Source organism: Engystomops pustulosus, chromosome 5, assembly GCF_040894005.1.
Source record: "Engystomops pustulosus chromosome 5, aEngPut4.maternal, whole genome shotgun sequence".
Taxonomy (NCBI): Eukaryota; Metazoa; Chordata; class Amphibia; order Anura; family Leptodactylidae; genus Engystomops; species Engystomops pustulosus.
In genome coordinates, this window is record NC_092415.1 from 190,216,619 (window position 1) to 190,243,574 (window position 26,956).

At 42.3% G+C, this 26,956-nt stretch overlaps 1 protein-coding gene across 1 annotated transcript in view; it reads right to left on the reverse strand.

Annotated features, from left to right (window-relative positions):
• Positions 1-319: 319 nt before the first annotated feature.
• GPR158 (G protein-coupled receptor 158) overlaps positions 320-26,956 on the reverse strand; it is a 162,259-nt gene continuing 135,622 nt past the window's right edge. Inside the window, exons 8-12 of the mRNA XM_072154126.1 lie at positions 20,406-20,644; positions 16,974-17,112; positions 14,369-14,474; positions 10,041-10,187; positions 320-5,602 (exon numbers count right to left, since the gene is read on the reverse strand). Coding sequence (XP_072010227.1) covers positions 3,851-5,602; positions 10,041-10,187; positions 14,369-14,474; positions 16,974-17,112; positions 20,406-20,644 — 2,383 coding nt within the window. The 3' untranslated portion in view covers positions 320-3,850. The remainder of the gene's footprint in view (positions 5,603-10,040; positions 10,188-14,368; positions 14,475-16,973; positions 17,113-20,405; positions 20,645-26,956) is intronic.

Sequence of the window (26,956 nt, forward strand, 5' to 3'; positions counted from 1 at the left end):
CCATTCCACCTTCCATGATCTGGAAGGTTTTAAACTGCTTAACAAAATAATGGTAGTGGTCTATTAGATACATTTCTGCTGATGGGTTCACTTTAAAGTTCCAAAAGTCCCCCCCCCCCCTTAAATTGATCCCATCAGTGGCGTAACTTGAAGCTGATGGGCCCCAGTGCAAAGTCTGTGCCAGGCCCCCGACTATAATGTATGGTTTATAGTACTACTCTTCCCATATGGAAAAGTGAGACCTTATGGGCTCCCTAAGCCTCTTGGGCCAGGTTGCAACCTCACCCTCTGCCCCCCCTCAAGTTATGCCCTTGCCCTTTTTACCTGCAATGTTTATGTATTGTTGAAGTAAAAACATATAGCAAAAGCCTGGGAAATAAAAAAATTTTGGATTGTCTTCCTGGCTACTTATCCGCAATAAAAATTTCTGTACATGATAACTTTGCGCGTATCTTTAGTTCCTCCATCTGATGGCAAAAGGAACCAAAAAAGGGCGCTTTTGTTGGTGTTAAAAAGATAACATCCATGGAGGGAACAAAAAAATCAAAAAAAAAAAAAAAACTACACCACATGTGTCCACAGATTGGTTTTGGTTTAGCAGCTTGGCCAGTGGAGGCTCAGTGGAGTGGAGCCGCAGTACTGCATACCATCCATGGTCTGGGGTGGCGCTGTTTCTGGAAGAAAGCAGCTTTGGGTTTTTTGTAATGCACCATAGCTCCTATGTTACACAGTTTGGATAATCCTGTGATTATGTACTATTTTAGTGCAAGTATTAGGCATTCCTGTTATTCCGATTCTCCGGTGTTAATAAACATCAGGTATCCATGTGTTAATGAGCTGTGAGAACCCAGAATTAGTAGAAAATAAGAGTCAGTATCAGCTGCTTTGCTTGTGACAGATCCGCTGGATGTAGAATATTTTTTAATTGGATTAAAATTAGAAGAAAAAAAAGCAGAATTAATGGTGTAAATGTTTGCAGACGCCCCCTCTTTACCAATGTCATGGGTGGCATTGCCCTCGGGGTGAGGGTACAAGGAGCAGAACTAAAGTGTGTACTGTATGTCACAGGATGTGAGATTTATCAGAAGTTACTAAGGTAAAACTATTCTATTTGCCCATGGAAACCAATCAGAGCTCAGCTTTAAGTTCCAAAACAACTGTGGGAAAATGAAAGCTGAGCTCTGATTGGTTGCCATGGGCAAATAGAACTTTTCTGCTCTCGGACACTTCTGATAAATCTCCCACATACCTTTATTGTGGCCATAATTTGGCCACACCAGATCACACCCACATTAGGGGTCTATGGCGTACGATCAGCAGAATAAAAAGCTTTAAGGGGTTGTCCACTTTCAGCGAATAATTGATATTGTCTCTGGAATAAAAAGTTATACAATTTTCCAATACACTTTCTGTATCAATTCCTCACAGTTTTCAAGATCTCTGCTTGCTGTCATTCTGTAGGAAGCTTCATTATTTATTTCCTGTGAATAGAAACGGGTCCCTAGTCATGTGGTGTCACACAGGTGCACAGCTCCTTATATCCCTGGTCATGTGATGTTACACAGGTGCACCTATGTGCCTTCACATGACCAGGGATATAACGAGCCATGCACCTGTGTGACATCACATGACCAAGGATATAACGAGCCATGCACCCTTGTGACATCATTGGACCTGGGATAAAACAAGCCATGCACCTGTGTGACATCACATGACCAAGGATATAACGAGCCGTGCACCTGTGTGACATCACATGTCCAGGGATTGGACATCCACAGGAAGTAAATAATGAAGCTTCCTATGGAATGACAGAAAGCAGAGATCTAGAAAACTATGAGGAATTGATCCAAAAATTATTTTGGAAATTTGTATGATTCTAGAAACAATACCAATTGTTTAATGAAAATGTAGAACCCCTTTAAGGCTCCTTTTGTCTTGAAGCATAGAAGAGGTACTTGCAGCTAGTAAGGTAGCAATGCAGTCCCCAGCAGCTATGCCGTTGCCTCGGGTGGGGTTTTAAAAATTCCCAAACCTCATCAACATGCTGCAAATAAAACCTGCAGAGGAGAGTGAAGATAACACATTTGCTGTGTGCCCATAAATAAGACACATCTGTCTATAATAATGAAAAAATAGGTTTTTTTAAACAAAAATGAAACTGTAAAAATAAACAGATTTAGAGAAACACTCCATATAAAACTGATAAAATGTAGCGGAATTGCAGGTGTCTGCAACTAATAAGGGTCAAAATGTGGTGTAAAATATCGTATCTAAGTATGGGCTATCTATCAAGAGCCCAATAATAGTGTAGATTAGATGAAAGCTTGGCAGAAAGGGGTGTGACTTAAAATGAAAATGGTAGTGATGAATTTGTGGATATGGGTGTGGTTTAGGTGAAAGAGGTGTGGCTATGTGAAAACAGATGTAGCCTACATGGGGGTGTGGCATTGTGAGAGGGATGTGGCTAATAGGTAAAAGGGTGTGGCTTTGTGAAAAGGGGCATGAATTAGATGAAAGGGGTTTGAGTTTATGGAAAGGGGCATGGATTAGATGAAAGGGGTGTGGCTTTGTGGAAAGGGGCATGGATTAGATTAAAGGGGTTTGGCTTTGTGGAAAGGAGCATGGATTAGATAAAAGGGGTTTGGGTTTGTGGAAAGGAGCATGGATTAGATAAAAGGGGTTTGGGTTTGTGGAAAAGGGCTTGGATTAGATTTAAGGGGTTTGGCTTTGTGGAAAGGAGCATGGATTAGATAAAAGGGGTTTGGGTTTGTGGAAAGGGGCATGGAAAAGGGCTTGGATTAGATGAAAGGGGTTTGGCTTTGTGGAAATGGGCATGGAATAGATCGAAGGGGTTTGGCTTTGTGGAAAGGGGTATGGAATAGATGAAAGGGGTTTGGCTTTGTGGAAAGGGGCATGTATTAGATGAAAGGGGCGTGGCATTGTAGAAAGGGGTATGGCTAAGATGAAAGGGGTGCGGCTTTGTGGAAAAAAAGTGTGGCTTAAGATGTGGAATGATTTTAGACTACCAGAGTTTGTGATTTTAGTAAATGTGGGCCAATTTTTGGACTTAGGGGAGTCAGAGATCTCAAATTCATTTCTTCCCTCTTCATTACATAATGTAAATTTCACCAGGAGTGTTCCTTTAAAAATATGGTAGCGAGTGTAACATAGGACCACAGATATGACATTGTAAAAACAGTACCAAACATTAGGTAAGTTGTCCCCTGAGGTATACAAATTCATATTTAGGTAGGACCATTTGATTTCTACTAAATCTAAGGCTAGAAGCACTGACTATATATATTTACAAGAAGCCAAACGGGTCTGGTAACATTCCATTGGAAAATAAGAAAACCCTGAATAATACCGTATCAAACTAGAGTACTGAATAGTATAGAGAGGTGAACAAAAGAGAAATCAAAACACAATAGAAACCACATCAGCCCAAAAAATAGTTCTGGTACAATAGGCGGCTTTTCCGAGCCAAGTGTAAAGTTACAGAAACTCTATATAAAGAAAAGTTTACAGCAGGTATTTTGGTTGCAATATCAATACAATATCTGCAAATTTGCATAAATAGTTTTGTGTCACAATATATCAAAGTTATTTGCAAATATTATACAATCTGGAATGCTTTAACATGGGACACGACCGTGTACAAGAAACATACACACGTATAAGAAAATGACAGCAGTCTCTTTAGAAAATGGACTCTTTTTTTGGGATGCATTAAAGTAGCAGTGCTATTAGGGTTAAATATGTCAAGTGATATGTCCCACTTTCTTTGTTTTTTTTGCTGTTGGCAGCTTGCCCCGCCCCCTCCCCCCACCGATCGCTTCCTTGACCACCATTATTTCCCATCGGCGTTGTAGTCCCATGGACAGATGTCGACCATATTCGACTTTTGCATTGTTTTGTTTTGTTTACTGTCGGATGATTCCGTCTCTTGATCCAACTGCGAAGTCGAGAGACTTTCCCACGGGCACACTTCCGCGAGTTTGCACTTGTCTATGCCGTGTTGGTTTGAGGTACTTTTCCCTTTAGTCACTGAAACGGCCAAGGAGTTGTCTCCAACCGTGGAACAAACCTCTGCACTTTTTGACTTGTCCATCTTTAGCAGTGGATCCAGGTCTTTTTCGTGACTTTTATGTTGACCCCTTTCATCTTTTTTTGCAATACTTTTTGCTCCCTTCTTTTTTGAGGGACTTGGCGGCATGTCTTTAGAAGGGGAAGCGGGACTTAAAGCCGAGCTGGTGGGTAAATCTTTGCTTTTTTGTACACTTAGTGCATCTTGGGATTGATAGTCCCATGGACATACCTCAGCTCGAAGAGCTAAAGTTTGTGGTAGATTATTATTGGAATTATGGTGACCATCTGGAGATGGTAAAACCCCCTCAATGATGGGAGGATTTTTTTTGCACTCTTTTTCTTGTAAATTAGCAGTTTGTTTGGTTAATGACTCTTGATCTGTCGTTGGCGTCTCAGAGGATTGAGACTTTTTTGCATGTTCATCTTTGATGACTTGTTCTTGGATGTCCTTCGCGTTTAGGTCGGATTTACCTGGACTCTTCTGCTTTGATTGATGATGTGCTTGATCCGTGGTCTTAGATCGATTGTGGGATTTGCTCTTAGAACGCGATGTATGATTTTTTTCCGAGTCCAAAGGTGCAATGGAGACATGCTTCTGGACTTTGTTTTCAGAAGGCACTGTAGTTGGTGTAAGGTCGTACATTTCCCAAGGACATACCTCTTCGATGTCAAATTTATCTTTGAACCCAAGGGTATCTATAGTTTTCTCAGTGTCTGCCAAAGTCAAACTCATCGCCTGTTGCTTCATGATTCCAGGCTTGTGAGGTTTTGGGGTTTCTTCGATAGGACTTGATGTTCTGTGCTGGTCCAAGTTCTCCTCTTCCGTTTTTGGAGGAACACCTTTCTGCTCTGTATTCTCACGAGAGTCTACTCTTTGAAATTTATTTGAGTCCTCTGCACTTTTAGTAGGTTCACTGAGTCCCAGGCTTTTATCTTTTGAGTTTGCGATGGCACTAAGCGACTTTTGTATGACGGACAGACTTGGATGTAAAGGTTTCTTATCTAAACTGAGGTTATGAGCACTGGCAGACTTGCAGACCAGGGGTACTGATTCTGCAGATCCCAAGTCCTGCTCTTCAGCCTCTTTCTGTCCTGGTTTCTTCCCATTAACTGAAGTCCGTATTGCATTTTCACACACATCTGTCTTTTCGGAAGAGATTCCATTGGGTGTGTCATTTGGTCCTCGTAGGTGGTCATACGTGCTATGGGACTTCTTCAGTGAAAATGGCCTGTGCTTCGAGTCTTCCTTTGACTTTGCATTATGTGCATTCGATTCCAGGTGATTCTTTTTGCAGTTACTTGTACTATTTTTAGGGTTACTATGATCTGTACCATCTTTGTCTTCCCTAGAGCACTGCCTGCTGACTGACTCCGGGATCTCCGTTATCCGCCTCATTATTGACCGTCCCAATCCTTTCTTAGAACACCTCTTCTTCTGGAGATGTGGGTTATTTGCAATCATCTTCTTTCTCTTGTAGATCTCCAACTGAGTGTAGAGTTTCTTCAGCTCATCCTATACAATGACAGAAGCACAATACACCGGTTATTATAATGCATTTACCAATGTTTCTGTAATTTTTTATTTTACTTACAGTAAGGAAATATCCTAAAGATCAGTGAAATGGAAAATAAGGGCTAAAAGCAAAGGCTAAATATCTAAATTCAATAATCAGGTACGAAAACATTGAATTAAAGGGATTGTCCAGCCTTTTCAATCAATTTTTAACTGAAAGCAGAGAATGTTAATACGGTATCTGGATGTATGGTAGTCTAAGTATTATAAATCTTTGGCCCCTTCTCTCTGCACTGATATTTATGATAAGTAGGATGCTAGATATTTCCTCCTTCCTTGCAAAAAATAGTATAAGGTCAGTATATAGTCAAGTAAAGGAGGCTATGGAGAATAGTGCAGCTGCAGGATTATATTATTCTCCTAGCACATGTCTATGTGACTGGGTTTTACAGGAGATTTTACTCCAGTCCAACCATTTCCATCAGAGAAAACATCACTGGATGTAATTGTAAATTTCTTGGGGCTTGTGTCCCTAATTTTTAATTACCCTACCAATGAATATCTTCTGGAGCTACACTGATGGGTCTGTAAGGACAGGTTGTGACTGATATCCACGAGGAGAAGTTGTGTAGGGGCACAAGCTGAACTTTACCTGACATACTTTTCAGACTATAAGAAAGAAAATCTATGGTTGAATGGATTTAACAGAGGTGTGTGTGTGATAGTATGGATATAGCATAGCTGTGTACGAATAAATTGATGTAGCAGAGCTGTTTTGAGAGTATGGATGTAGCAAAGCTGTGTGAGAATGTATGTAGCAGAGCTAGGTGTGAGTGAATGGATGAATGTAGCAGAGATGGCTGTGAGTGTGTGGATGTATCAGCTGTGTGTGAGTGAATGGATGTAGCAAAGCTGTGTATGTGTGAATGGATGTAGCAAAGCTGTGTTTGAAAGTATGGATGTAGAAAGCTGTGAGTGAATGCATGTAGCAGGGCTACATGTGAGTGAATGGAGGTAGAAGAGCTCTGGGTGAAGGAATAGATGTAGCAAATCTGTGTGTGAGTGAATGGATGTAGCAAAGCTGTGTGTGAGTTAATGGATGTAGCAAAGCTGTGTTTAAGAGTATGGATATAGAAAGCTGTGAGTGGATGTATGTAGCAGAGCTATGTACGAGTGAATGGATGTAGAAGAGCTGTGTGTGAGTGAATTAATGTAGCAGACCTGTGTTTGAGTGAATGGATATAGCAGAGCTGTGTCAAATATATATTCCTTCTTTAGGATGACTAAATCTGGGTGCATCTTATAGTAAGGTGCATCTTATAGTCGAAAAAAAAAGTATTCCTCTAGAAGTACGAGCGTGGCAACAGGGGCAAAAAATACAATGTATACATGTTAAAACTAGCTTCCCGTGGTATGGTACTACATAGAACATTTGGAGAGTGCCAGTGCAGGATTACATATACACACACAATACTGTGATGACAAATCCAATCTGTGGCTAAAACAAGCAAATCAGTAACTGGGAAAATCGGCTACTTTTTTTTTTCCAAGTTGTGAACAAGTGACAAAAAGTGCATTTGCAGCTCACATGAGTATTCCTGACACCACAGCCATTGATATAAGACCAGTCCTGGTCAATGTCACCAGATGTCTAAAATGAAGAACCAAACTGATGTTACTGAGGTCACTGTGGGTGCAGTTTCTATTATTTGGGTGGGGTGCTGAAAGGGATTTTCTTGTCTGGGGGCATAATCGTATTGATGACTTATCCTCAGAACAGGTCATGAGATTTGCAGTAGTCCCACATTTGGACCCTAAACTGGTCTTCTAGGCAGCCGCCAACACTGAAATCTATACATGGGACCTTCACTTGGATAGCAATTTAGATGCAATTCTCCAACATGGCCACTATACAGTGGGTGGAACCATCTTCTAGTGGCTCCATCTTCTTTACAGCTGAATGACACAGAGTAGGGTTATCAGAACCCAACCAATGTGATACTTGAGGATATGTCTCCAGCACAAAAATATACCCCACCCCAAAGTGATTTTATACCATTCAGCTGCCATTCCCCTGCAGCAAGGGTTCACTTCACTAGTGCTGAGGGAGCAAGGGGAGAGTGAGACAGTGTGACAGTATTTAAAGCCAGATCACAAGGGGGCCTAGGGCTCATTAGGATAATTAAAAAAATAATTTTAGAAGGAAGGAGGCAGTGGATAACAAATATAAAAAGATTACCACAGTCACAGTACTGTTCTTTTAAATAGTCTTAGGGCTGGTGCTGTTCTCTTAAATAGTCCTAGGGCTGGTACTGTTCTCTTAAATAGTCCTAGGGGTGGTGCTGTTCTCTTAAATAATCCTAGTGGTGGTGCTGTTCTCTTAAATAGTCCTAGGGGTGGTGCTGTACTCTTAATAAGTACTATGGATAACGCTGATCTCTTAAATCGTCCTAGGGGTGGTGTTGTTTTCTTATATAGTCCTAAGGGTGGTGCTGTTCTCTTATATAGCCCTAGGGCTGGTGCTGTTCTCTTATATAGTCCTAGGGGTGGTGTTGTTTTCTTAAATAGTCCTTGGAGTGGTACAGTAATCTTAAATAGTCCTAGGGATGGTGCTATTCTCTTAAATTGTCCTAGGGGTAGTGCTGTTTTCTTAACTAGTCCTAGGGGTGGTTTAGTTCTCCTAAATAGTCCCACTAGCCAATTGCTTTGTGGCTTGAGTGATGTTCCAAGCCATTTCTGGGGGCATATGCAGATAATCTGAAGGCCACTTTATCTAGTATAACTATTCATTACAGCGGCTACAATAGTAATGGCTAAAGACTGTACAATTCTTGTTACTATAAGATCAATCTGCAAGTAGAACAATATTGTCGGAGTATTCCAGCTTCATGGAGTCTGGGACTTCCAAGCTCCCTGGAATACATCATTTTTCATTCTGTCTCTTTCTTATGTGTAAATATATATACAAATATCTCTATCTTTTATCTGACAGATTTTAATCTACGTGGCTTTCCCTCAATTTGTAATACACAGATACACAGCATCAGCTTATACTGACAGTATAGAGTGTCTGAATATATATTTGGCAACTGACACCAAACCTTGAAGAGAAGAAAGTAAAGACAATTACAATTTTCTACAATGTAATGACTTTCAAATTGCTAACAAAAATAACCATAAGCATAAAATATTGAAAGCACATGAGGAAATTTTTGATAACCCTTCAAGAGAAAACCTGGTGGTGGTAGTGGGGGGGGGGGGGTGTATGTTGCATGTCAGAAAAGTTTAGGTTTATGTTAAGAGTTTTATGATCCCCTTGGATCAAGACCTTATCTTGTCTGTACAGAACAAATCTCCTCTGCTGCTGCTGGACAGGAAGTGCTTGTGTCTGTAGAGCTGCTGGACAGGAAGAGCCTGTGTCTCTAGTGCTCTCTGCCTATTGCCCCTCCCCCTGCAGTACAAGAGAAGCTATTCATGCCAGAGGAATCTGCCCGACCATAGTCAGCAGAGTATTTGGCAAGCTCTGAAGCACTGAATAATCTGTGAGCGCTATATAAATAAAGGAATTATTATTATGGTCGTATCCAAGGACAACCAAAATATCTGGTGACAGGTCTTCTTGAAGTAAGAGGAAGCTAATTAATATAATTGTGTCAATGGGTGGATTAGAGTACAAGGACAGATAATGAAATGTTTGGGGGGTTTTCAGTCATTTATTATAATGTACAAATACTTTAATGGTCGCTAGAGAGATTGTGTAATGATCTAGACCTGTACTATCATAAGGGTCATCATCGACATCTAGAGAAAATTTTACTATCATCAGAGAACGGGGGTTTTACTATAAAAGAAGTGAAACTCTGAAACTTGTATCAATAAGATGGTCCAATAGTTCTTTTAAAGAGGGTCAGGAAAGTCTTACTTTAAATATGTAATATCTGCATATAGATTTTTATAGATGGGATGTTGGTCAAAGGACATAAGTTTTTTGGATTAAGGTACAATTTTTACCGCTAACATGGGGTAACTTTCGCCGGATCAACAGAGTAGGATTATGAATAATACATTACAAGCGGTCCCCTACTTAAGGACACCCGACTTACAGACAACCCATAGTTATAGACAGACCCCTCTGATCTCTGGTGAAACTCTCCGGATGCTTTACTATAGTCCCAGACTGTAATGATCAGCTGTAAGGTGTCTGTAATGAAGATTTATTGATAATCCTTGGTCCCATTACAGCAACAAATGTTTAAACTCCAATTGTCACTGGGGCCAAATTTTTTTTTGTCTGGATCTACAATTATAAAATATACAGTTTCGACTTACATACAAATTCAACTTAAGAACAAACCTCCGGACCCTATCTTGTATGTAACCCGGGGACTACCTGTATATTTTATGTTCATATATTTTGATCTGTAAAAAATGGTCATACCCTAATATCTTCTGGATCCAAACTGTGTTCGCTCCATGCGGAGGTGATACTGCTGTTCAGATAAGATCCAGATCTTCCCATGTCCAGTTCATCTTCATAGGCCTCAGCAGCGATGTCATCTCTTGGATTATTATGTGAGCGAGAAAACTGAAATAAATGATGGAAAAATTCAATAAAAATGCATATAATAAAATATCCAAAATGTACCACTAAAAGGGATGAGATATTTATAGATTAAGGTCCTAATATCAGAGCTGTGGGACACCCCAATAGATTGGTAACTTTTAGAAAATTATAAACAGAGATTGGAGGAGGAAGCAGACAGCGCCGTTATCTGTGTAGTGGTCTTATTAGGTTATTGCAGTTTAACGTCTATTAAATTGAATCAGTCCAGCCACTACACAGTGAATGTTGGTTTCCTATTCCATTCTCTGTTTATCAGCTGCTGAAAAGAACTGATCTGTGGAGGCGCTGGATGTTGGATCCCCTCCGAACTTATATTAATTAAATATCCTTAGGCCTCATGCACACAACTGCGCCGTGCCTCACCGCACCATATGCAGCTGATGGTCGCACCGCAAATTATAGAGCAAGTCCTATTCCTGCCTGTAACGTGGTGATTTTGCTCAGTTCCTATGGAGGTGGGAGGCGTCAGGGTTGGCTCCAGGTATCAGTAGGCCCCTGGGCGACAAAGCCTCAGTAGGCCCCTTTACAGTGAACCCCTAGTTTATCATCCCAATCAGACCCCTCAGGGCTATTTTATATAAAACCCCCTCACCCACTATGGATTCATTAAATACAACCCCCCTAACTCCATCAATTCCTTATGTACAGCCTTATGTGCACTCCCCCCCACCCGCAGCTCTGGAACCCCGAACTTGCCCGGGTATGCCCAGTGCTGGTGCTGGCCCTGGGCGGAGTGATCGGTGATAAGCGGCAATCATCTGTGCGATCCATAGCTGCAAACTTTGACCCGCATTGCGCAAATGGTCATGTGCATGAGGCCTTATATAGAAATCTGTGACACTACAAAGGCGCTCCATACGTCTCTTGCTATTGGGGTAATCTGGCACATATGGGTTTTTGCATTATTTGGGTGCCATTAATGTTCTGCGGCAGCAGTCTGTAATAGATCAGTGATTAGAAGTAAGCATTGTGCATTAAGTATTAAGTTTGGGCCCGGGCTAAGAGTGTGTCCTGCGTCTCATGGACTTATTGCCAGATTGATGGTCATGCAGTCAATGTTTTATTGTCATCCCCTAACCTGTGTATAGGGAATGATTATATGGTTGGTGCTGCTGCGATGATGTAGTGCCCGGAACATGCGGAGCATTGTACACTGCACTTCTTACTTTATTGTAGAGAGAGTCTGACCTTTAGAATGACAGATGATGTCTGGAAAGTTGTTTACACTTTAGCATCTTTCTGCTATAGCAGGAGTCAGGAACCTTTTTGGCTGAGAGAGCCATGAACGCCACATATTTTAAAATGTTATTCAGTAAGAGCAGTGCTATATGCACCCTGCACCCCAGTAGATAGGTAGTCCGAGTGTCTCGGGTGCCCCTGCGATCTAGGTCTCGGATCACAGGCACACCCGTGCCCCTTTCCAAGCTCACTCAACCCACCACTTTCTGGCTCCCTTCCCGGCTGGCCAGCGCATGCACGCCAGCACTCACGGATTTAAAGGGCCAGTGCGCCACTGATTAGCGCTGCCCACTTCCTGGGTTCCTATAAAGACCGGCGGCTACCAGATAGGAAGCCATAGCACATGTCTCCCAGTACATAGGTAACCACAGCACATGCCCCCAAGTAGAGAGGTAGCCACAGCACCCCCCCCCCAATATATTGGTAGCCACAGCACATACTCCCAGTAGATAGGTAGCCCCAGCACATACTCCAAGTAGATAGGTAGCTACAGCACATGTCTCCCAGTACATAGGTAGCCCCAGCACATGACCCCAAGTAGAGAGGTAGCCACAGCACACACCAGCAGTATATTGGTAGCCACAGCACATCTTCCCCATTAGATAGGTAGCCCCAGCACATACTCCCAGTAGATAGGTAGCCCCAGCACATATCCCCAGTAGATAGGTAGCCCCAGCACATATTCCCAGTAAATATGTAGCCACAGAACATATTCCCAGTAGATAGGTAGCCACAGAACATACTCCCAGTAGATAGTTAGCCCCAGCACATATTCCCAGTAGATAGGTAGCCACAGAACATATTCCCAGTAGATAGGTAGCCACAGAACATGCTCCCAGTAGATAGGTAGCCACAGAACATATTCCCAGTAGATAGGTAGTCACAGCACATACTTTCCCCTAGTAGATAGGTAGTCAAAGCACATGACCCCCCTGTAGATAGGTAGTAACAGCACATGCCCCCAAGTAGATAGGTAGCCACAGAACATATTCCCAGTAGATAGGTAACCACAGCACATACTCCCAGTAGATAGGTAGCCACAGTACATGCTCCCCAGTAGATAGGTAGTCACAGTACATGCTCCCCAGTAGATAGGTAGTCACAGCAAAAAAAAAGAATATTCACTTACCAGTGCTCCCTGCAGCCAGCTCCTCATCTCTCCCATGCTTTTCTCTTTGACCCAGGCTTAGACGACCAGCAGTCTACTGCTTAGCACACACCAGCAGTATATTGGTAGCCACAGCACATCTTCCCCATTAGATAGATAGCCCCAGCACATATTCCCAGTAGATAGGTAGCCCCAGCACATATTCCCAGTAGATAGGTAGCCACAGAACATATTCCCAGTAGATAGGTAGCCACAGAACATACTCCCAGTAGATAGGTAGCCCCAGCACATATTCCCAGAAGATAGGTAGCCACAGAACATACTCCCAGTAGATACGTAGCCACAGAACATATTACCAGTAGATAGGTAGCCACAGCACATGCCCCCAAGTAGATAGGTAGCCACAGAACATATTCCCAGTAGATAGGTAGTCACAGCACATACTTTCCCCTAGTAGATAGGTAGTCAAAGCACATGACCCCCCTGTAGATAGGTAGCAACAGCACAAGCCCCCCAGTAGATAGGTAGCCACAGAACATATTCCCAGTAGATAGGTAACCACAGCACATACTCCCAGTAGATAGGTAGCCACAGTACATGCTCCCCAGTAGATAGGTAGTCACAGTACATGCTCCCCAGTAGATAGGTAGTCACAGTACATGCTCCCCAGTAGATACGTAGTCACAGCAAAAAAAAAAAAAGAATATTCACTTACCAGCGCTCCCTGCAGCCAGCTCCTCATCTCTCCCATGCTTTTCTCTTTGACCCAGGCTTAGACGATGGCGGCGATGGCGCCTGGGTCGTACTAAGGACGTAGGCAGCGGTAACATTGCTGCCTGTGTCCTGTGATCAGTCTAAGAGACACACATCAGCCATCACTATTTATCATTTAAGATCTGTCTGAGAGCCAGATGCAGCCAACAAAAGAGCCATATCCGGCTCCCGAGCCATAGGTTCCCTACCCCTGTGTTATAGGATATTATGGGGACTCAATGTAAGTCTATGGGAAAACGCTTTATCATTGTTTTTGTGCTAAAATATATCCACTCCTCCTCTGGACTTATTTCACATTGGGGTACACTACGCCTTACCATCCCTTCTAGAGGGCAGCAACATGTGGTGACACCTCAAAGCTGCCAGGTGGACCCAACATAGCTTTGAGGCCACCCCCACCATTTACTTGAACAGGGATCACACTATCATTAATTGAGCATCAGGTTGAGCATGAATCCTGCCGCCCCTTCAATATTATTTGCGTTTTAGAGTATCTCCGGCACTCTCATTCAATGTCTATGGTCTCATGCACACAAACATAAATGAGGGCCATGAGCTTGCCACAAAAACAGCAGCAGCCATCGCACGGGCCCCCACTGAGGTTTACTGTACACAGGCCCGGTGTGTCTCACAGCATCACAATGTATAGCAGCACTTAAATCTCAAAACCCCTGAATGTCGGCTTAAATTTTTCCATGTTTGCAGCCCGTTTTTGCACATGACCGCATGCAAGTAGCCTGTTGGAGTATCAGAGGTAGTTGAGTGCTGTGTTGGGAGAGTTATAGATCCATACCCAACATGCTGCGACATTAGTGAGAACATAAGTTCTTGTGATCCATGGAGGTCCCATTAGTTGGACCCCACCGACCATATTGTTATCCCCTATCCTGTGGATTCATTTTTATGAACCAAAGATCAACTTTACGAATGTGCTCTTTCTATCTTTCCATTCGGTTGTAACACCAAGAAATGCCACCGTAGTTTATAAGAGAAGATATATATATATACATGGGGTTAGTACCTTGGGTATGAGCAGCAATCCCACAGTTACGGTCACAGTCAGATGAGTGTGAACAAAGAACAGTATCAGCATCCAGTCCGGCTGAAGTTTTGTGGCAAACACAAATCTGTAATAGACATACAAGGTTTTTGAAAAAAAAAAGTTATGTGGGTTTTTAAAACTATTACATCAATATTGTGTACTGATCCTTGAAGGGGTTTTCAATAGAATAGGAAATTCAACACTACGACCCAATAAATGGAAGCCAATATGCAGTAACCTGATCTGACCACTACACAGAGAATGGAGCTGTTACATTCTCTGATGCCAAGAAAAGCTGACCTGTCGGGGTGCTGGGTGTTATACCACCCTCAATGAGATATGGGGGACTATTTCAGAAAGAGTAATGATGCAGCATAATAGCCAAACCAGTATATCTATTCCATAAGAAACAGATTCCCAACTGTAGACAGTGCTCATTCAATATGCTTGCATCTCATCAGCACAGTGTAGGGACCGGATTTGGTCGAGTGAGAGGCTGTAGATTAGGGTAGGGAGTTTGTTTGGCTGTTATCCTGCATATTTAATCCTCAGTGGAGCATCAATGGCTGTCAATCTCCACATGTCTGTAGAGGTGACCATTAATGACAATTGGGGTAATTTACTAAGGGCCCAAATCACTATTTTTTGTCGGGTTTCCCGAATATTACCTATTTGCGACGTTTTTCCCTGAATTGCCCCGGGTCTTGGGCGCACGCGATTGGATTGTGGTGCATCGGCGCCGGCATACATGTAACGGAAATGGGGGGGGGGGCGTGGCCGTCGGAAAACGGATTCAGAAAAACCGTGAAATTTTAAAAATGTGTCGCTTGACACAGGCTTACATGCACCCAGGATAGGATGGTGAACTCCGGCGAACTCTGGCGGACCTCGGCGCAGCAGCGACACCTGGTGGACATCGGGTGCACGACCTTAGTGAATCGCCGGAAGACCCAAATCCTTGACGGAGAACGCGCCGCTGGATCACGACAGGACCGGGTAAGTAAATCTGCCCCATAGTCTCCTTAAAGGGAACCCGTCAGGAAAAATTGCCCTAACAAACCATTATCAGTTAAAGCAGTTAAAGGGGTTTTCCCACTAACTAAAGTTAGGCCTTATCCATGGGATATGGCCTAACTTGCTGATCACTGGGGGTCTCAGTGCTGAGACCCCCACAGATGGCGAAAATGAGGGGTCCGCAGTGCTCAGCAATTTCCGTCAGCTCCATAGAGATTAAAGGAGCAGAACGGTCATGGACAGTTGTCTGCTACACTAGTCTGACAGAGTGGCGTGACCTCTCGCAATCTGCGGGAGTCTCAGCACTAAGACCCCCACTGATCAGCAAGTTAGGTCCTATCCCAGGGGTAGGGCCTAACTTTAGTTCGTGGGAAAACCCCTTTAAACACCTACCAAATACTGATCCTCTTAGGGACTTTGTGTGAAATGTAAACTGGTTGTATAGGTGGCATAGAATTTAGCAATGAAGTCAAGCTCTCTCTGCTTCAGAACCCCCCCCCCCTTTGCTTTAAATGATGTCCCCACATTCATGAAAATCAGTAAGAGACTCTCCTGAAGTCTTGTTTATGATGTCAATCACAGCATAGGGTGTGTGCTGAGGCACGGAGAGCTTGACTTCAGTGCTAAATTCTCATCCTTATGATTTTATGCAAACAGTTTACTACAATGTTGATTTTCTCGATGATTAAGAAATATGATCTAGAAAGTGTCATCCTTAAAGAACACCTGTCATCAAGTCTGTGTCACTAGTCCTGTCACCTCTACCTGTTGGAGCAGCTCACAAGGATCCCATCCCAGCCTTTATCTAGTTATTTCATGCATTAATAATTGTAAAATCATCTATTCTTTATTATGTAAATGAGGCTGGTCACATGGTCAGAGGCAGTGATGTCACCCCTGTTCCCCCTCCCCTCTCCTCCCCCTGCTCATGTCTGTGTGTAATGTATAGTAAATGCTGCATCCTCCTAATATACAGGTGAGAGACACAGACATCAGCTACACATGAATCTGACATGTTCTGCTGTAACATGGCTGCCTGGAGCTGCTGTATCTCTCCTATACACACACACACACACACAGGCTGCAGGGGGCGTGGCCACCAGCACCAGGAAGCACATCATTATACAGCCTCACATCATTATACAGGCTGTCAGTCATGCACTGGGGGTGTGGCTGTACCTCCCACTCATGAATAGAGTGGACAGCTTGAATATGCTAATGCTTCATTGGACATTTCACAGGTCATTTGCATACAGCTTTAGGACCTCATTGCTTAGGATTACAGGCATGTAGAGGGACAATGAAGGGATAGAGGCAATGCTCTCTAATGGCAGTTTATGAAAATATATTTAGTTTAGGGGGTTATTTTGCATGACGGGTTCTCTTTAAGACTAAAAAACATACAATGTAATAATCATCAGTGTAGTTTTCAGCTTTGAAAACACATAGACGTCACATAAAATGACGCATTAAGCTATTACAGTTTAACAAAGAGAGAAAAAAAAATCTCATATAGTAAATGGTACATGACAAATAGAACCTTCTAGAATGGGAATTTACAGTCACTTACCTAATGGTGTGGAATATTGCGGAGATAATGAGCTCATTGTGGACGGCTACGGCCATATAGCGCGGCTCATGGAAGGCAGAGGGGACGGTTCTCACTGCATAACATAGGTAAACACCCCAAAGGAGGAACACAAATTCACCTATAGGAGATAATATTAGTCCATTAGTTTTATAATATCAGCCGTCATGTGACATTTATACAAGGTCCCCAATATTCAGCTATGTTATAGGCTGCAGGAAAATGAATCCCACAAATGGTTTATCATTTGCCATTTACTTACAGGGAACCTGTCAATACATTTTCCACAAATACAGCTAGTGGCAGGTTCACACAGTACTATATACACCATATTCACATATACATCAGCATATACACTTGACGTATGCACACATATAGAGCAGATACACATCACATATACACACATACAGCAAATACACACACATACAGTACATTATACAGATATAAACACACCTACATTATATACACACCACATACATATATAGCATATACACACCTAAAGAGCATATACACATATATACATACACATACAGTGCCATATACTCACATGCAGTATTTATACACATACACACATACAGTGCCATATACTCACATACAGTGCCATATACTTACATACAGTGCCATATACTTACATACAGTATTTCTATATACACACATACAGTGCCATATACTCACATACAGTGCCATATACTCACATACAGTGCCATATACTTACATACAGTATATATACACACATACAGTGCCATATACTCACATACAGTATTTCTATACACACACATACAGTGCCATATACTCACATACAGTGCCATATACTTACATACAGTATATATACATACACATACTGTATTTATACATACAGCATCTATACTTCACATATAAACACACATAACCACATCACATATTCACCTCCATGTGTTTATGCACTCATACACACATATGTATACACTCACTCTCATGCCGTCTTTTTATGCAAGGTGGGAGTCACAGGTCACAGATATGATATCATGCAGCCCATCTGCTGCTGACCACATGGGGGAAGAAGGCAGCAGGGAGTAGATGAGAGATTCTAGTCCTTTCCTTCTGCAATCCCCTCTTACTCCACCAACATTTCTAATCTGACAGGTGTGCACTGTGGAAGATGTGCACTGTTATACATACAGCATATTATGCTGTACAATGCGCAGCATTATATGCATATTATACAGTTTTTAGTGTGATAGGTCAGATGCCGGGGCCCCCTGACACTGCGGGCCCCATAGCAGCTGCTATCGCTGTAGTTACGCCCCTGGCTACAAGACATGTTATTGCTATATAAAAAAAGTTCTGAAAAATATGTCTTTTTCAATTATTTCTTTTCCAGTACATTGGACCACAGTAATCCCAAAACACTGTAGTGTTCGTTCATTATGATCACAGCACATAATCAAAGAACAAGGCTTAAAAGTAACACTAAGCGCGTCTTAAACTTTAATGTGCGCGGCAAGATAATGAAAATGAATCAAGTGTCCTATTTTAAAAAGAAAAGATTTGAGGAAATTGTAGCGGCTCATTTGCATGATATTAACATACACATACATTTTAAGATGAGTAAAATTTAAATGAGTTCACTGCAATGGGTCTAGGAGAAAAAAAATGCCAAAAAAGATCAAAAACAATAGAAAGTCACTGTGAGAAATCACATCAGACTTAAAACTGAGACTAACTTTCTGCAAACTAGAACCCAATGGATTAGAAATTATGGGAATGTAGAATTAGACAACTAATATTGCAGAAAAACCCCAAGTCAGAGCCTTAGGGAGACCATGTTATGTAGTTGGTGAAACACCAGTGAGGAGTGTGGGTCCTCAAGGTCTCTTAAGTCAAAGCCTTGAAGGACATAGTAACAGCAGGTGAAGAAGACAATGAGGCACATTTACTTACCCGTCCGCGGAGTTCACAGTAACTGCATTGTCCGACTCTAATGCACTCTGTCGTGATTCACTAAGATCATACGTCCGATATCCTGCATGTGTCGCTTCCCAGGTCCGACAGAGTTCACCATCTTTTTAGTGGTGCATGTAAGTGCTTGGGTTCGCAACACAATTTAAAAGTAAAATTCCACGCTCAGTCCGAACTAGTCGGATCGTCTGATGGCACGGCCCCCAACTTGTGCCACCGCAGCTGCGCCATAAAGGGGTCACGTGCAACACAATCTCAGTGCACACTTCTTAAATACCTGTGCAAGCCGTTTTAGCCCTGAAAACGGTGCACAGTCCGACAAAAGTGTGTTCGCGACCCTTAGAGAATGTGGGCCCTCAACACATGGGGGTATATTTATCAGGGCCTCTGCATTATGTCAGTGGCATAGAAGCCCTGAAATGATCCCAAATGCTAGTTTATTGCTAGTACTTGCGATTATTTACCCCAATCCGCCACCTTCGCTCGGGCGGCTGGGATTGGGCTGGTGCGGGGTGTTACTGTCCCAACGCCTGCACACTCGATGCAGCCGGCAAATTTTCACTGTGAAACGCTGTGCAGGACCCCGCCGGATACATCAAGAGGCTGAAGCCTCTTGATCTATTGCGCTGCGCAAGAGCAGCAGCGGGTCTATCATACGCTGAAGCACGAGTGCCGGCGTATGATAAATATCCCCCAAGACCTCCATCAATAACACAGTGGAATTAAAAGTTATCAAAAAGCAGGGTCAGGAATGCCTTACACTAGGTTAGGAATGCCTTGCACTGACCCACTACTCCGCCGGGCTGACCCACTACGCCTGACTGGACTGGGTTACTGGGGTGACTTTTCTTCAATTTTTGTTACATTTTAATGAATTCTTATACCCCCTGTAGTATCTGTTACCATGTGTGTGATGTGAATTGTTACCCATGGCAGTCTTACACTTGTGGGAGCTACTTGGTGGGGGCCACCTTACCCCTACCAGCAATTGTTTGTTTTTGTACAATTTTTTGTACTTTTCAATGTTTTTATTATGGGTTTGGGTTGTTTGTGATTTATATATTTTGGATAATTAATAAAGATAAGTCGTTTACACGTAGCTGTCTTTTCATACTTCTTTCTTTTCCTCTTTGTATTCCATTCACCGGCCTGGTATGGAGGTGCTATAAAGAAGATAATAATCACAATTCTTGGCATTGCGCCAGGAAATGTGATTATTTCATGGCTTGTATTCCAAAAGACTTGCATACAAGCCCTGATAAATGTCCCCCATTATCTAAAATTGGAAACCATCACTCTTTCATTATGGGTGTATTGATCATATATCTTTACAAAGTTAACATAACTGAGGCTCGTGAAAAAAAGTTCTCTTTGAGAATTTTGAAGAAAAATACAATTTTATGTAAATGTAAGTGAAGTGAAAATTTTTTTTCTATTTTATAAAAATTCATAAAAAATAAAACTATTCCAACATACCAACTGCCATCATGTAGTCCCATCGATCTATCAGACACATCTTAAACTGAAAATGGTCAGAAGTTTCGCCTTGGACTATCAGGGGGATATTTCGGTCCATGTTCTGGAAAACAGCAGATGTCCAAGCAACCAGGAACCAGAGGACTAGCAGCAGAATTACAGAAAGCATCTTCATGACTCTACCACTGGTCATGTAAGGGATGCGCTGGGCCGTCCGGGAGAGAAACACTTTCAGAACCCTGGACAAGGAGAAGAAAACAAGCTCAGTATTATGTCGTGGATATCTAAAAAATTGTCCTGAATTAGAAGGGATGGTCATACATTTTCATATTGATAGATCATCTTGTTCCAGTCCTAGAAGTGGCAGGCTTATACCTAGCAGATTTTGGTTATTCCATGGCATAGGGCTTAAAGGAAACCTACTATCAGTTTAGTGAAGATAGACTAGTGTCCTAGTAAGAAGTTCCTGAGAAACATCCTGAGGGTCACTGGGGGGGGGGGGGGGGGGGAGGGTGCATACATTAGAATACGAGGATCCCTGAGGCTCTTGGGTGATGTAGCCTGAGCACACTAGGCTAATTTTTCATAATTTTTATAACTCTATATTTGGGGTTTAATTAAAAATAAGTCTTTACTTCTTACCTGGACACATCTACCATCACTAAACTGTCCTTTAAGTACACCACAAATCTTGTCAACTATATGTCATAATTTCTTCCATTCTTGAACTGAACTGCTACATAAAACATAGTATGATGAAGTCAAATCTACTCCTCAATCCAACTGTTTTCAAATTTTCAGGAAGATCGGAGCTGACAACTGTATCTGCGTCAATGCAATGGTGAAGAAGGGATTCGCTGCTCTAAATTGACCCATTTCTGCTGCTGTGTGCGGCAGACACTTTGGGGGTCATTTACTAAGGGCCCAAATCGCTATTTTTTGTCGGGTTTCCCGAAAATTACCGATTTGCGCCGAATTGCCCCGGGTTTTTGGCGCACACGATCGGATTGTGGCGCATCGGCGCCGGCATGCACCTGACAGAAATCAGGGAACGTGGCCGTTGGAAAACCCGACGGATTCGGAAAAACTGCAGAATTAAAAAAAAAAAATTGTGTCGCAAAAATACCTCTCTCATATACCGGAACAGAGAAGGTGAACTCCAGCGGACTTCAGCGCCGCAGCGACACCTAGTGGACATTGGGCGCACGACCTTAGTGAATCCCGGCAGAATCCGAATCAGTGTCAGAGAACACGCCGCTGGATCGCGACTGGACCAGGTAAGTAAATCTGCCCCATTGTGAATTAAGCTAATTATGCAAATGAGACTGGGGGGCTCCAGCCTCCATAGATGTTATTAGAGCCTGGAGCCCCTCAGGCTCATTTTCATAATTTTTAAAGCCTTTTTCTCTTGAATATAAGGGCATAAGACGCTAAAAGAAGAGCGGATCCTGACGGAAGGTGCACACACCAGTATGTCAGTGTGCAGGGTTTACAATCCTTCATCCTGGTGGTAGATGTCCTTTAAAATATTCTGTGGAATCATTTTGCCCTTTTTTCAGAATCCTCAAAGACGAGAGGTATGACTGAGATCTATGAGAGAAATGTACTATCTGATACCTTTAGCAGCTCTATGCCTGGTTATTTTTTACATCCGAGTTCTAGATATTTTCCATTTGTTTTAGTCTGATAAATCCCTCCCAGCGGTGTAGACTGGGCACAGTGTGATGGCTCATTAATCTCTTTATGAATTATTGGTTCAGGCAAAGCATTACCTTTGCTGCAGCTTATACATAGTATACAGGAGTTTAATTGAACATGCAAACGCTCTGTGTGTTCAATTAAATATTTAGTTTCTGATAATACCTGGTATATAATTTACTCCTTAATGGAACAGAAGTAACATTATTGTATCAGCCACATAATACATGTCTCACCATGGCTCATGTAAGATAGCTATCCTCCAGAAGGCAGACTGAATCTAGTGCACCGGCGTAAGATGGAGATTTAGGCCTCCTCAAGTATCTGGCAAGCTTCTAAAGCTGTGAGTAGATTTGTGCAAAAAACAGGCAAACTTTTACGGTGAACACAGGGCAGAAACAGCCACTCCCACATCGATGGGGAGGAGTAGAAGTCCAAGGAGGCATGTTGTGATTTCATGTGATCAGATACATACATGGGGTAGATTTTACAAATGTTAATGGTTAAAGGACCTTAGACGACATCACCTTGGTCACATGACATGAAGTGCCGAATGGTGATAAGGAGGCATAGGGTGAGCCCCTGGACTCTGACTCACTACTGGATCTGGCTCTATGCCAGGAAAGATAACAATGTAAATTTTATGGGGATGTGAGGGAAACAATTTTTAGCTAAAAGAAGGGGGGCATTTAGTTATTAGGGCTTTGTTTTGTTCTTAAGTTGAATTTGTATGTAAGTGGAAACTGTATATTTTATGATTGTAGTAACAGACAAACATTTTTTGCCCCGGTGATTATTGGAGTTTCAACATTTTTTGCTGTAATGGGACCAAGGATTATCAATAAATCTTCATTACAGACACATTACAGCTGATTATTGCAGTCTGGGACTATAGTAACATCCAGAGAGCTTCAAAGGTCACAGTCGGCAGTGGGGTCCGTCTGTAAATAAGGGTCGTTTGTAAGTCGGGTGTCCTTAAGTAGGGGACCGCCTGTAAATATATATATATACACAATCATGTCTCACCTATTGTTTGCTCTGATGGTAATGTAATTGCTATTTTTTTTCAGCCAAGAGGCATCTTTACACCTATATGACAATTCTTACAGATTTCCCAGAAGTGACTCGGAGAACAATATTGATTTATTCTCTCCCACCTCACAGACTAAATATAGACTTTGTATCATTGTGTCTCGTAATGAAATGGAATAGGTCTGTGGACGTCTGGCCAAAATATTTCTCCAGATTTTTCTGGATGGTGATTTTCACTATGTATTTATTTATAGATACCTTTCTATAAAACTCTATAACTTGTGCTGCCGGGAGAGAGAAGAGACTTCAGCTAATACAAACTGATAACACATCTTGTAGTGTTATATCATGGAATTTACACAGAATGTTCACATTTTAACACTAAAGTTATTTTTAGGTTCAGATTTTAATCTTATTACATTTTTTTTGCGATTGTTAACCCTTCATGTGGAACATCTTGATGACGTAAAGGGCAGTTCTTGGAGGATGATTACTGCAAACTGTGTCAATATTGGCTTTGATGTATGAATAATATACAGTAAGCTTCTAAGTTTGGGGAACTTCAACATTGCTTTCCACAAACTTTTCCTTGTGTAGGCAGCATGTTATACAACATGAGGAGCAGCACAGTACTGTACACCTTTCTCTGTTACATTTGCTTCATATTATTCTGCCTGCAGATGTGGCATTATGTACAATCTGCTCAGCTCCTCCTGCTCTATAACATGCTGTCTGCTGATAGGACACTGGGGCAGATTTACTTACCCGGTCCATTCGCGATCCAGCGGCGCGTTCTCTGCGGTGGATTCGGGTCCGGCCGGGATTCATTAAGGTAGTTCCCCCGCCGTCCACCAGGTGGCGCTGAAGTGCTGAAAAGCATCGGAACGGGCTCAAGTTCACCGGCCTATTCCTAGTGAAGGTAAGTGCAAGCTGCGCAACACTTTTTTTGTTTTAAATGCGGCGGTTTTTCCGAATCCGCCGGGTTTTCGTTCGGCCACGCCCCCCGATTTCCGTCGCGTGCATGCCAGCGCCGATGCGCCACAATCCGATCGCGTAAGCCAAAATCCCAGGGCAATTCAGGGGAAATCGGCGCAAATCGGAAATATTCGGGTAACATGTCGGGAAAACGCGAATCGGGCCCTTAGTAAATGACCCCCACTATGTATAATCTGCTCAGCTCCTCTTGCTCTATAACATGCTGCCTGCAGATAGGACACTATGTACAATCTACTCAGCTCCTCCTGCTCTATACCATGCTGCCTGCAGATAGGACACTATATACAATCTGCTCAGCTCCTCCTGCTCTATAACATGTTGCCTGCAGATAGGACACTATATACAATCTGCTCAGCTCCTCCTGCTCTATAACATGCTGCCTGCAGATAGGACACTATATACAATCTGCTCAGCTCCTCCTGCTCTATAACATGCTGCCTGCAGATAGGACACTATGTACAATCTACTCAGCTCCTCCTGCTCTATACCATGCTGCCTGCAGATAGAACACTATGTACAATCTGCTCAGCTCCTCCTGCTCTATAATCTGCTGGATACAGATAGGACACTATGTGCAATCTGCTCAGATCCTCCTGCTCTATAACAAGCTGCCTGCTAGGGCATTATTGGGCACATTTATCATAAGCTGGTGCTAAGTGTGCCAGCGTATGATTGTGCCCCTGTCTCCTACATCCGTCTGATCTATTAGGAGGTTTCAGTCTGACCTACTGTAGAATGGCGCCGTAGCCCGAACGGGTCACTCTTTTGCCAGCCGTGCCACCATCACACCCCTCCATGTACATTTGGCGTTGCAGTGGTGTAATGGGGAAAATAGGTGCAATTTCTACCTGTGCGCCAGGAATTGCGCATATTTCGGGACTTTTACACTGATTTGAGACATACAAGACCTTGATATATGTGTCCCAATAAATAATGGGGCTCATTTACTAAGGGCCCGAATCGCAAATTTTCATCGGGTTTCCCGAAAATTACCGGTTTGCGCCGTTTTGCCCCGGGTTTTTGGCGCACGAGATCGGATTGTGTCGCATCAGCGCTGGGTTTCACGCGACGAAAATGGGGTGGTGTAGCCATCGGAAAACCAATTCGGAAAAAACGCGGTATTTAAAAAAAAAAAAATGTGTCGCTTCCATGCACCAGGAAGAGGATGGTGAACTCCGGTGGACCTTGGCGCAGCAGCGACTCCTAGTGGATATCAGGCGCACAAACTTAGTGAATCCTGGTAAGTCCGAATCAACGTCGGGACAACGTGCCAGGTAAGTAAATGAGCCCCAATCTGTTTATGTTATCTAACTTGTTGCCTGCCGATAGGACATTACAAAAAACCTGCTTATCTCAACTTTTTCTTACAGCAGGGCATCTACAATCAAGACTGCACGTAAAATTTGACAGCCGTCCGTTAATGAACACTGCATCGTGGATCTAATTAGCGTAAAAATAACAAGTACTTATTATTTAGAAAAATATGTTTTAAAGAAACCTGAGTTGACCTCGGAACAGACTGTAAACCCTTGAGATTGTTAGAGAACAGATGACAACATTGTTGCCAAATAGGACAGCAAGAAGCAATGCACTAGTTACATAGAATACAAAACATACAATAGCTAAATATGTTTCTCTGAATAATAATAACTATATATGATATACAGTGTATATATATATATATATATATATATATATATATATATATATATATATATATTTGAAGAAAGTGTAAGCAGCACACAAACAATTCAGGTGCGGGTGGGTGCAGGCACAATGAGACCAGGCCTCAGGTCTCTCGCAGATAAAAGTGGGAGAAAGTAGGCAGCACTCCAAAAAGTCCAATTGATGGTGTTAAAGGTGAATTTTTTATTTCATGATGACAGGTATAATAAAGTGCAACGTTTCGGCTCAACTTGGAGCCTTTTTCAAGCCAAGTAACAAGGGTGAATATTACATATATATAGCAAACATAGGTGATCACATGATCCAAATAGTCCCTCCCCCTCATTAACATGTTTTTTGTCAAAGTGACATAATCAAGTGTAATACAAATTCCATTACTGCGTGTCAGTCGCATCACGGACTAGCGCGCCAACTAGATTCCACACTGGCGTGCGATCGGACGTTTTTTTTTTTTATACAATATGTGGACGAGGTGGTGAGAATCCCGTTTTAACTTTGTATTTATGTAAAGCTATCTCACGTTGTACACAACAATTATGCACACATAGCACTTTTTCGTCACAAGAACTTCCAATGTTGATCATTATCTACTGATTGTACTGTATATGCACTTGCACTTTACTACGGAACATATTGATGCATTGAATGTTATCATTTTTATTTGTATTACACTTGATTATGTCACTTTGACAAAAAACATGTTAATGAGGGGGAGGGACTATTTGGATCATGTGATCACCTATGTTTGCTATATACAGGCGGTCCCCTACTTAAGGACACCCGACTTACAGACAACCCATAGTTACAGACGGACCCCTCTGCCCACTGTGACCTCTGGTGAAGCTCTCTGGATGCTTTAAAATGGTCCCAGATTGCAATAATCAGCTTAAAATTGTCTGCAATGAAGCTTTATTGATAATTCTTGGTCCTATTACAGCAAAAAAATTTGAAACTCCAATTGTCACTGGGGCAAAAAAAAAAAATTGTCGGGAACTACAATGATAAAATATACAGTTTCGACTTACATACAAATTCAACTTAAGAACAAACCTACAGTCCCTATCTTGTATGTAACCCGGGGACTGCCTGTATATGTAATTTTCACCCTTGTTACTTGGCTTGAAAAAGGCTCCAAGTTG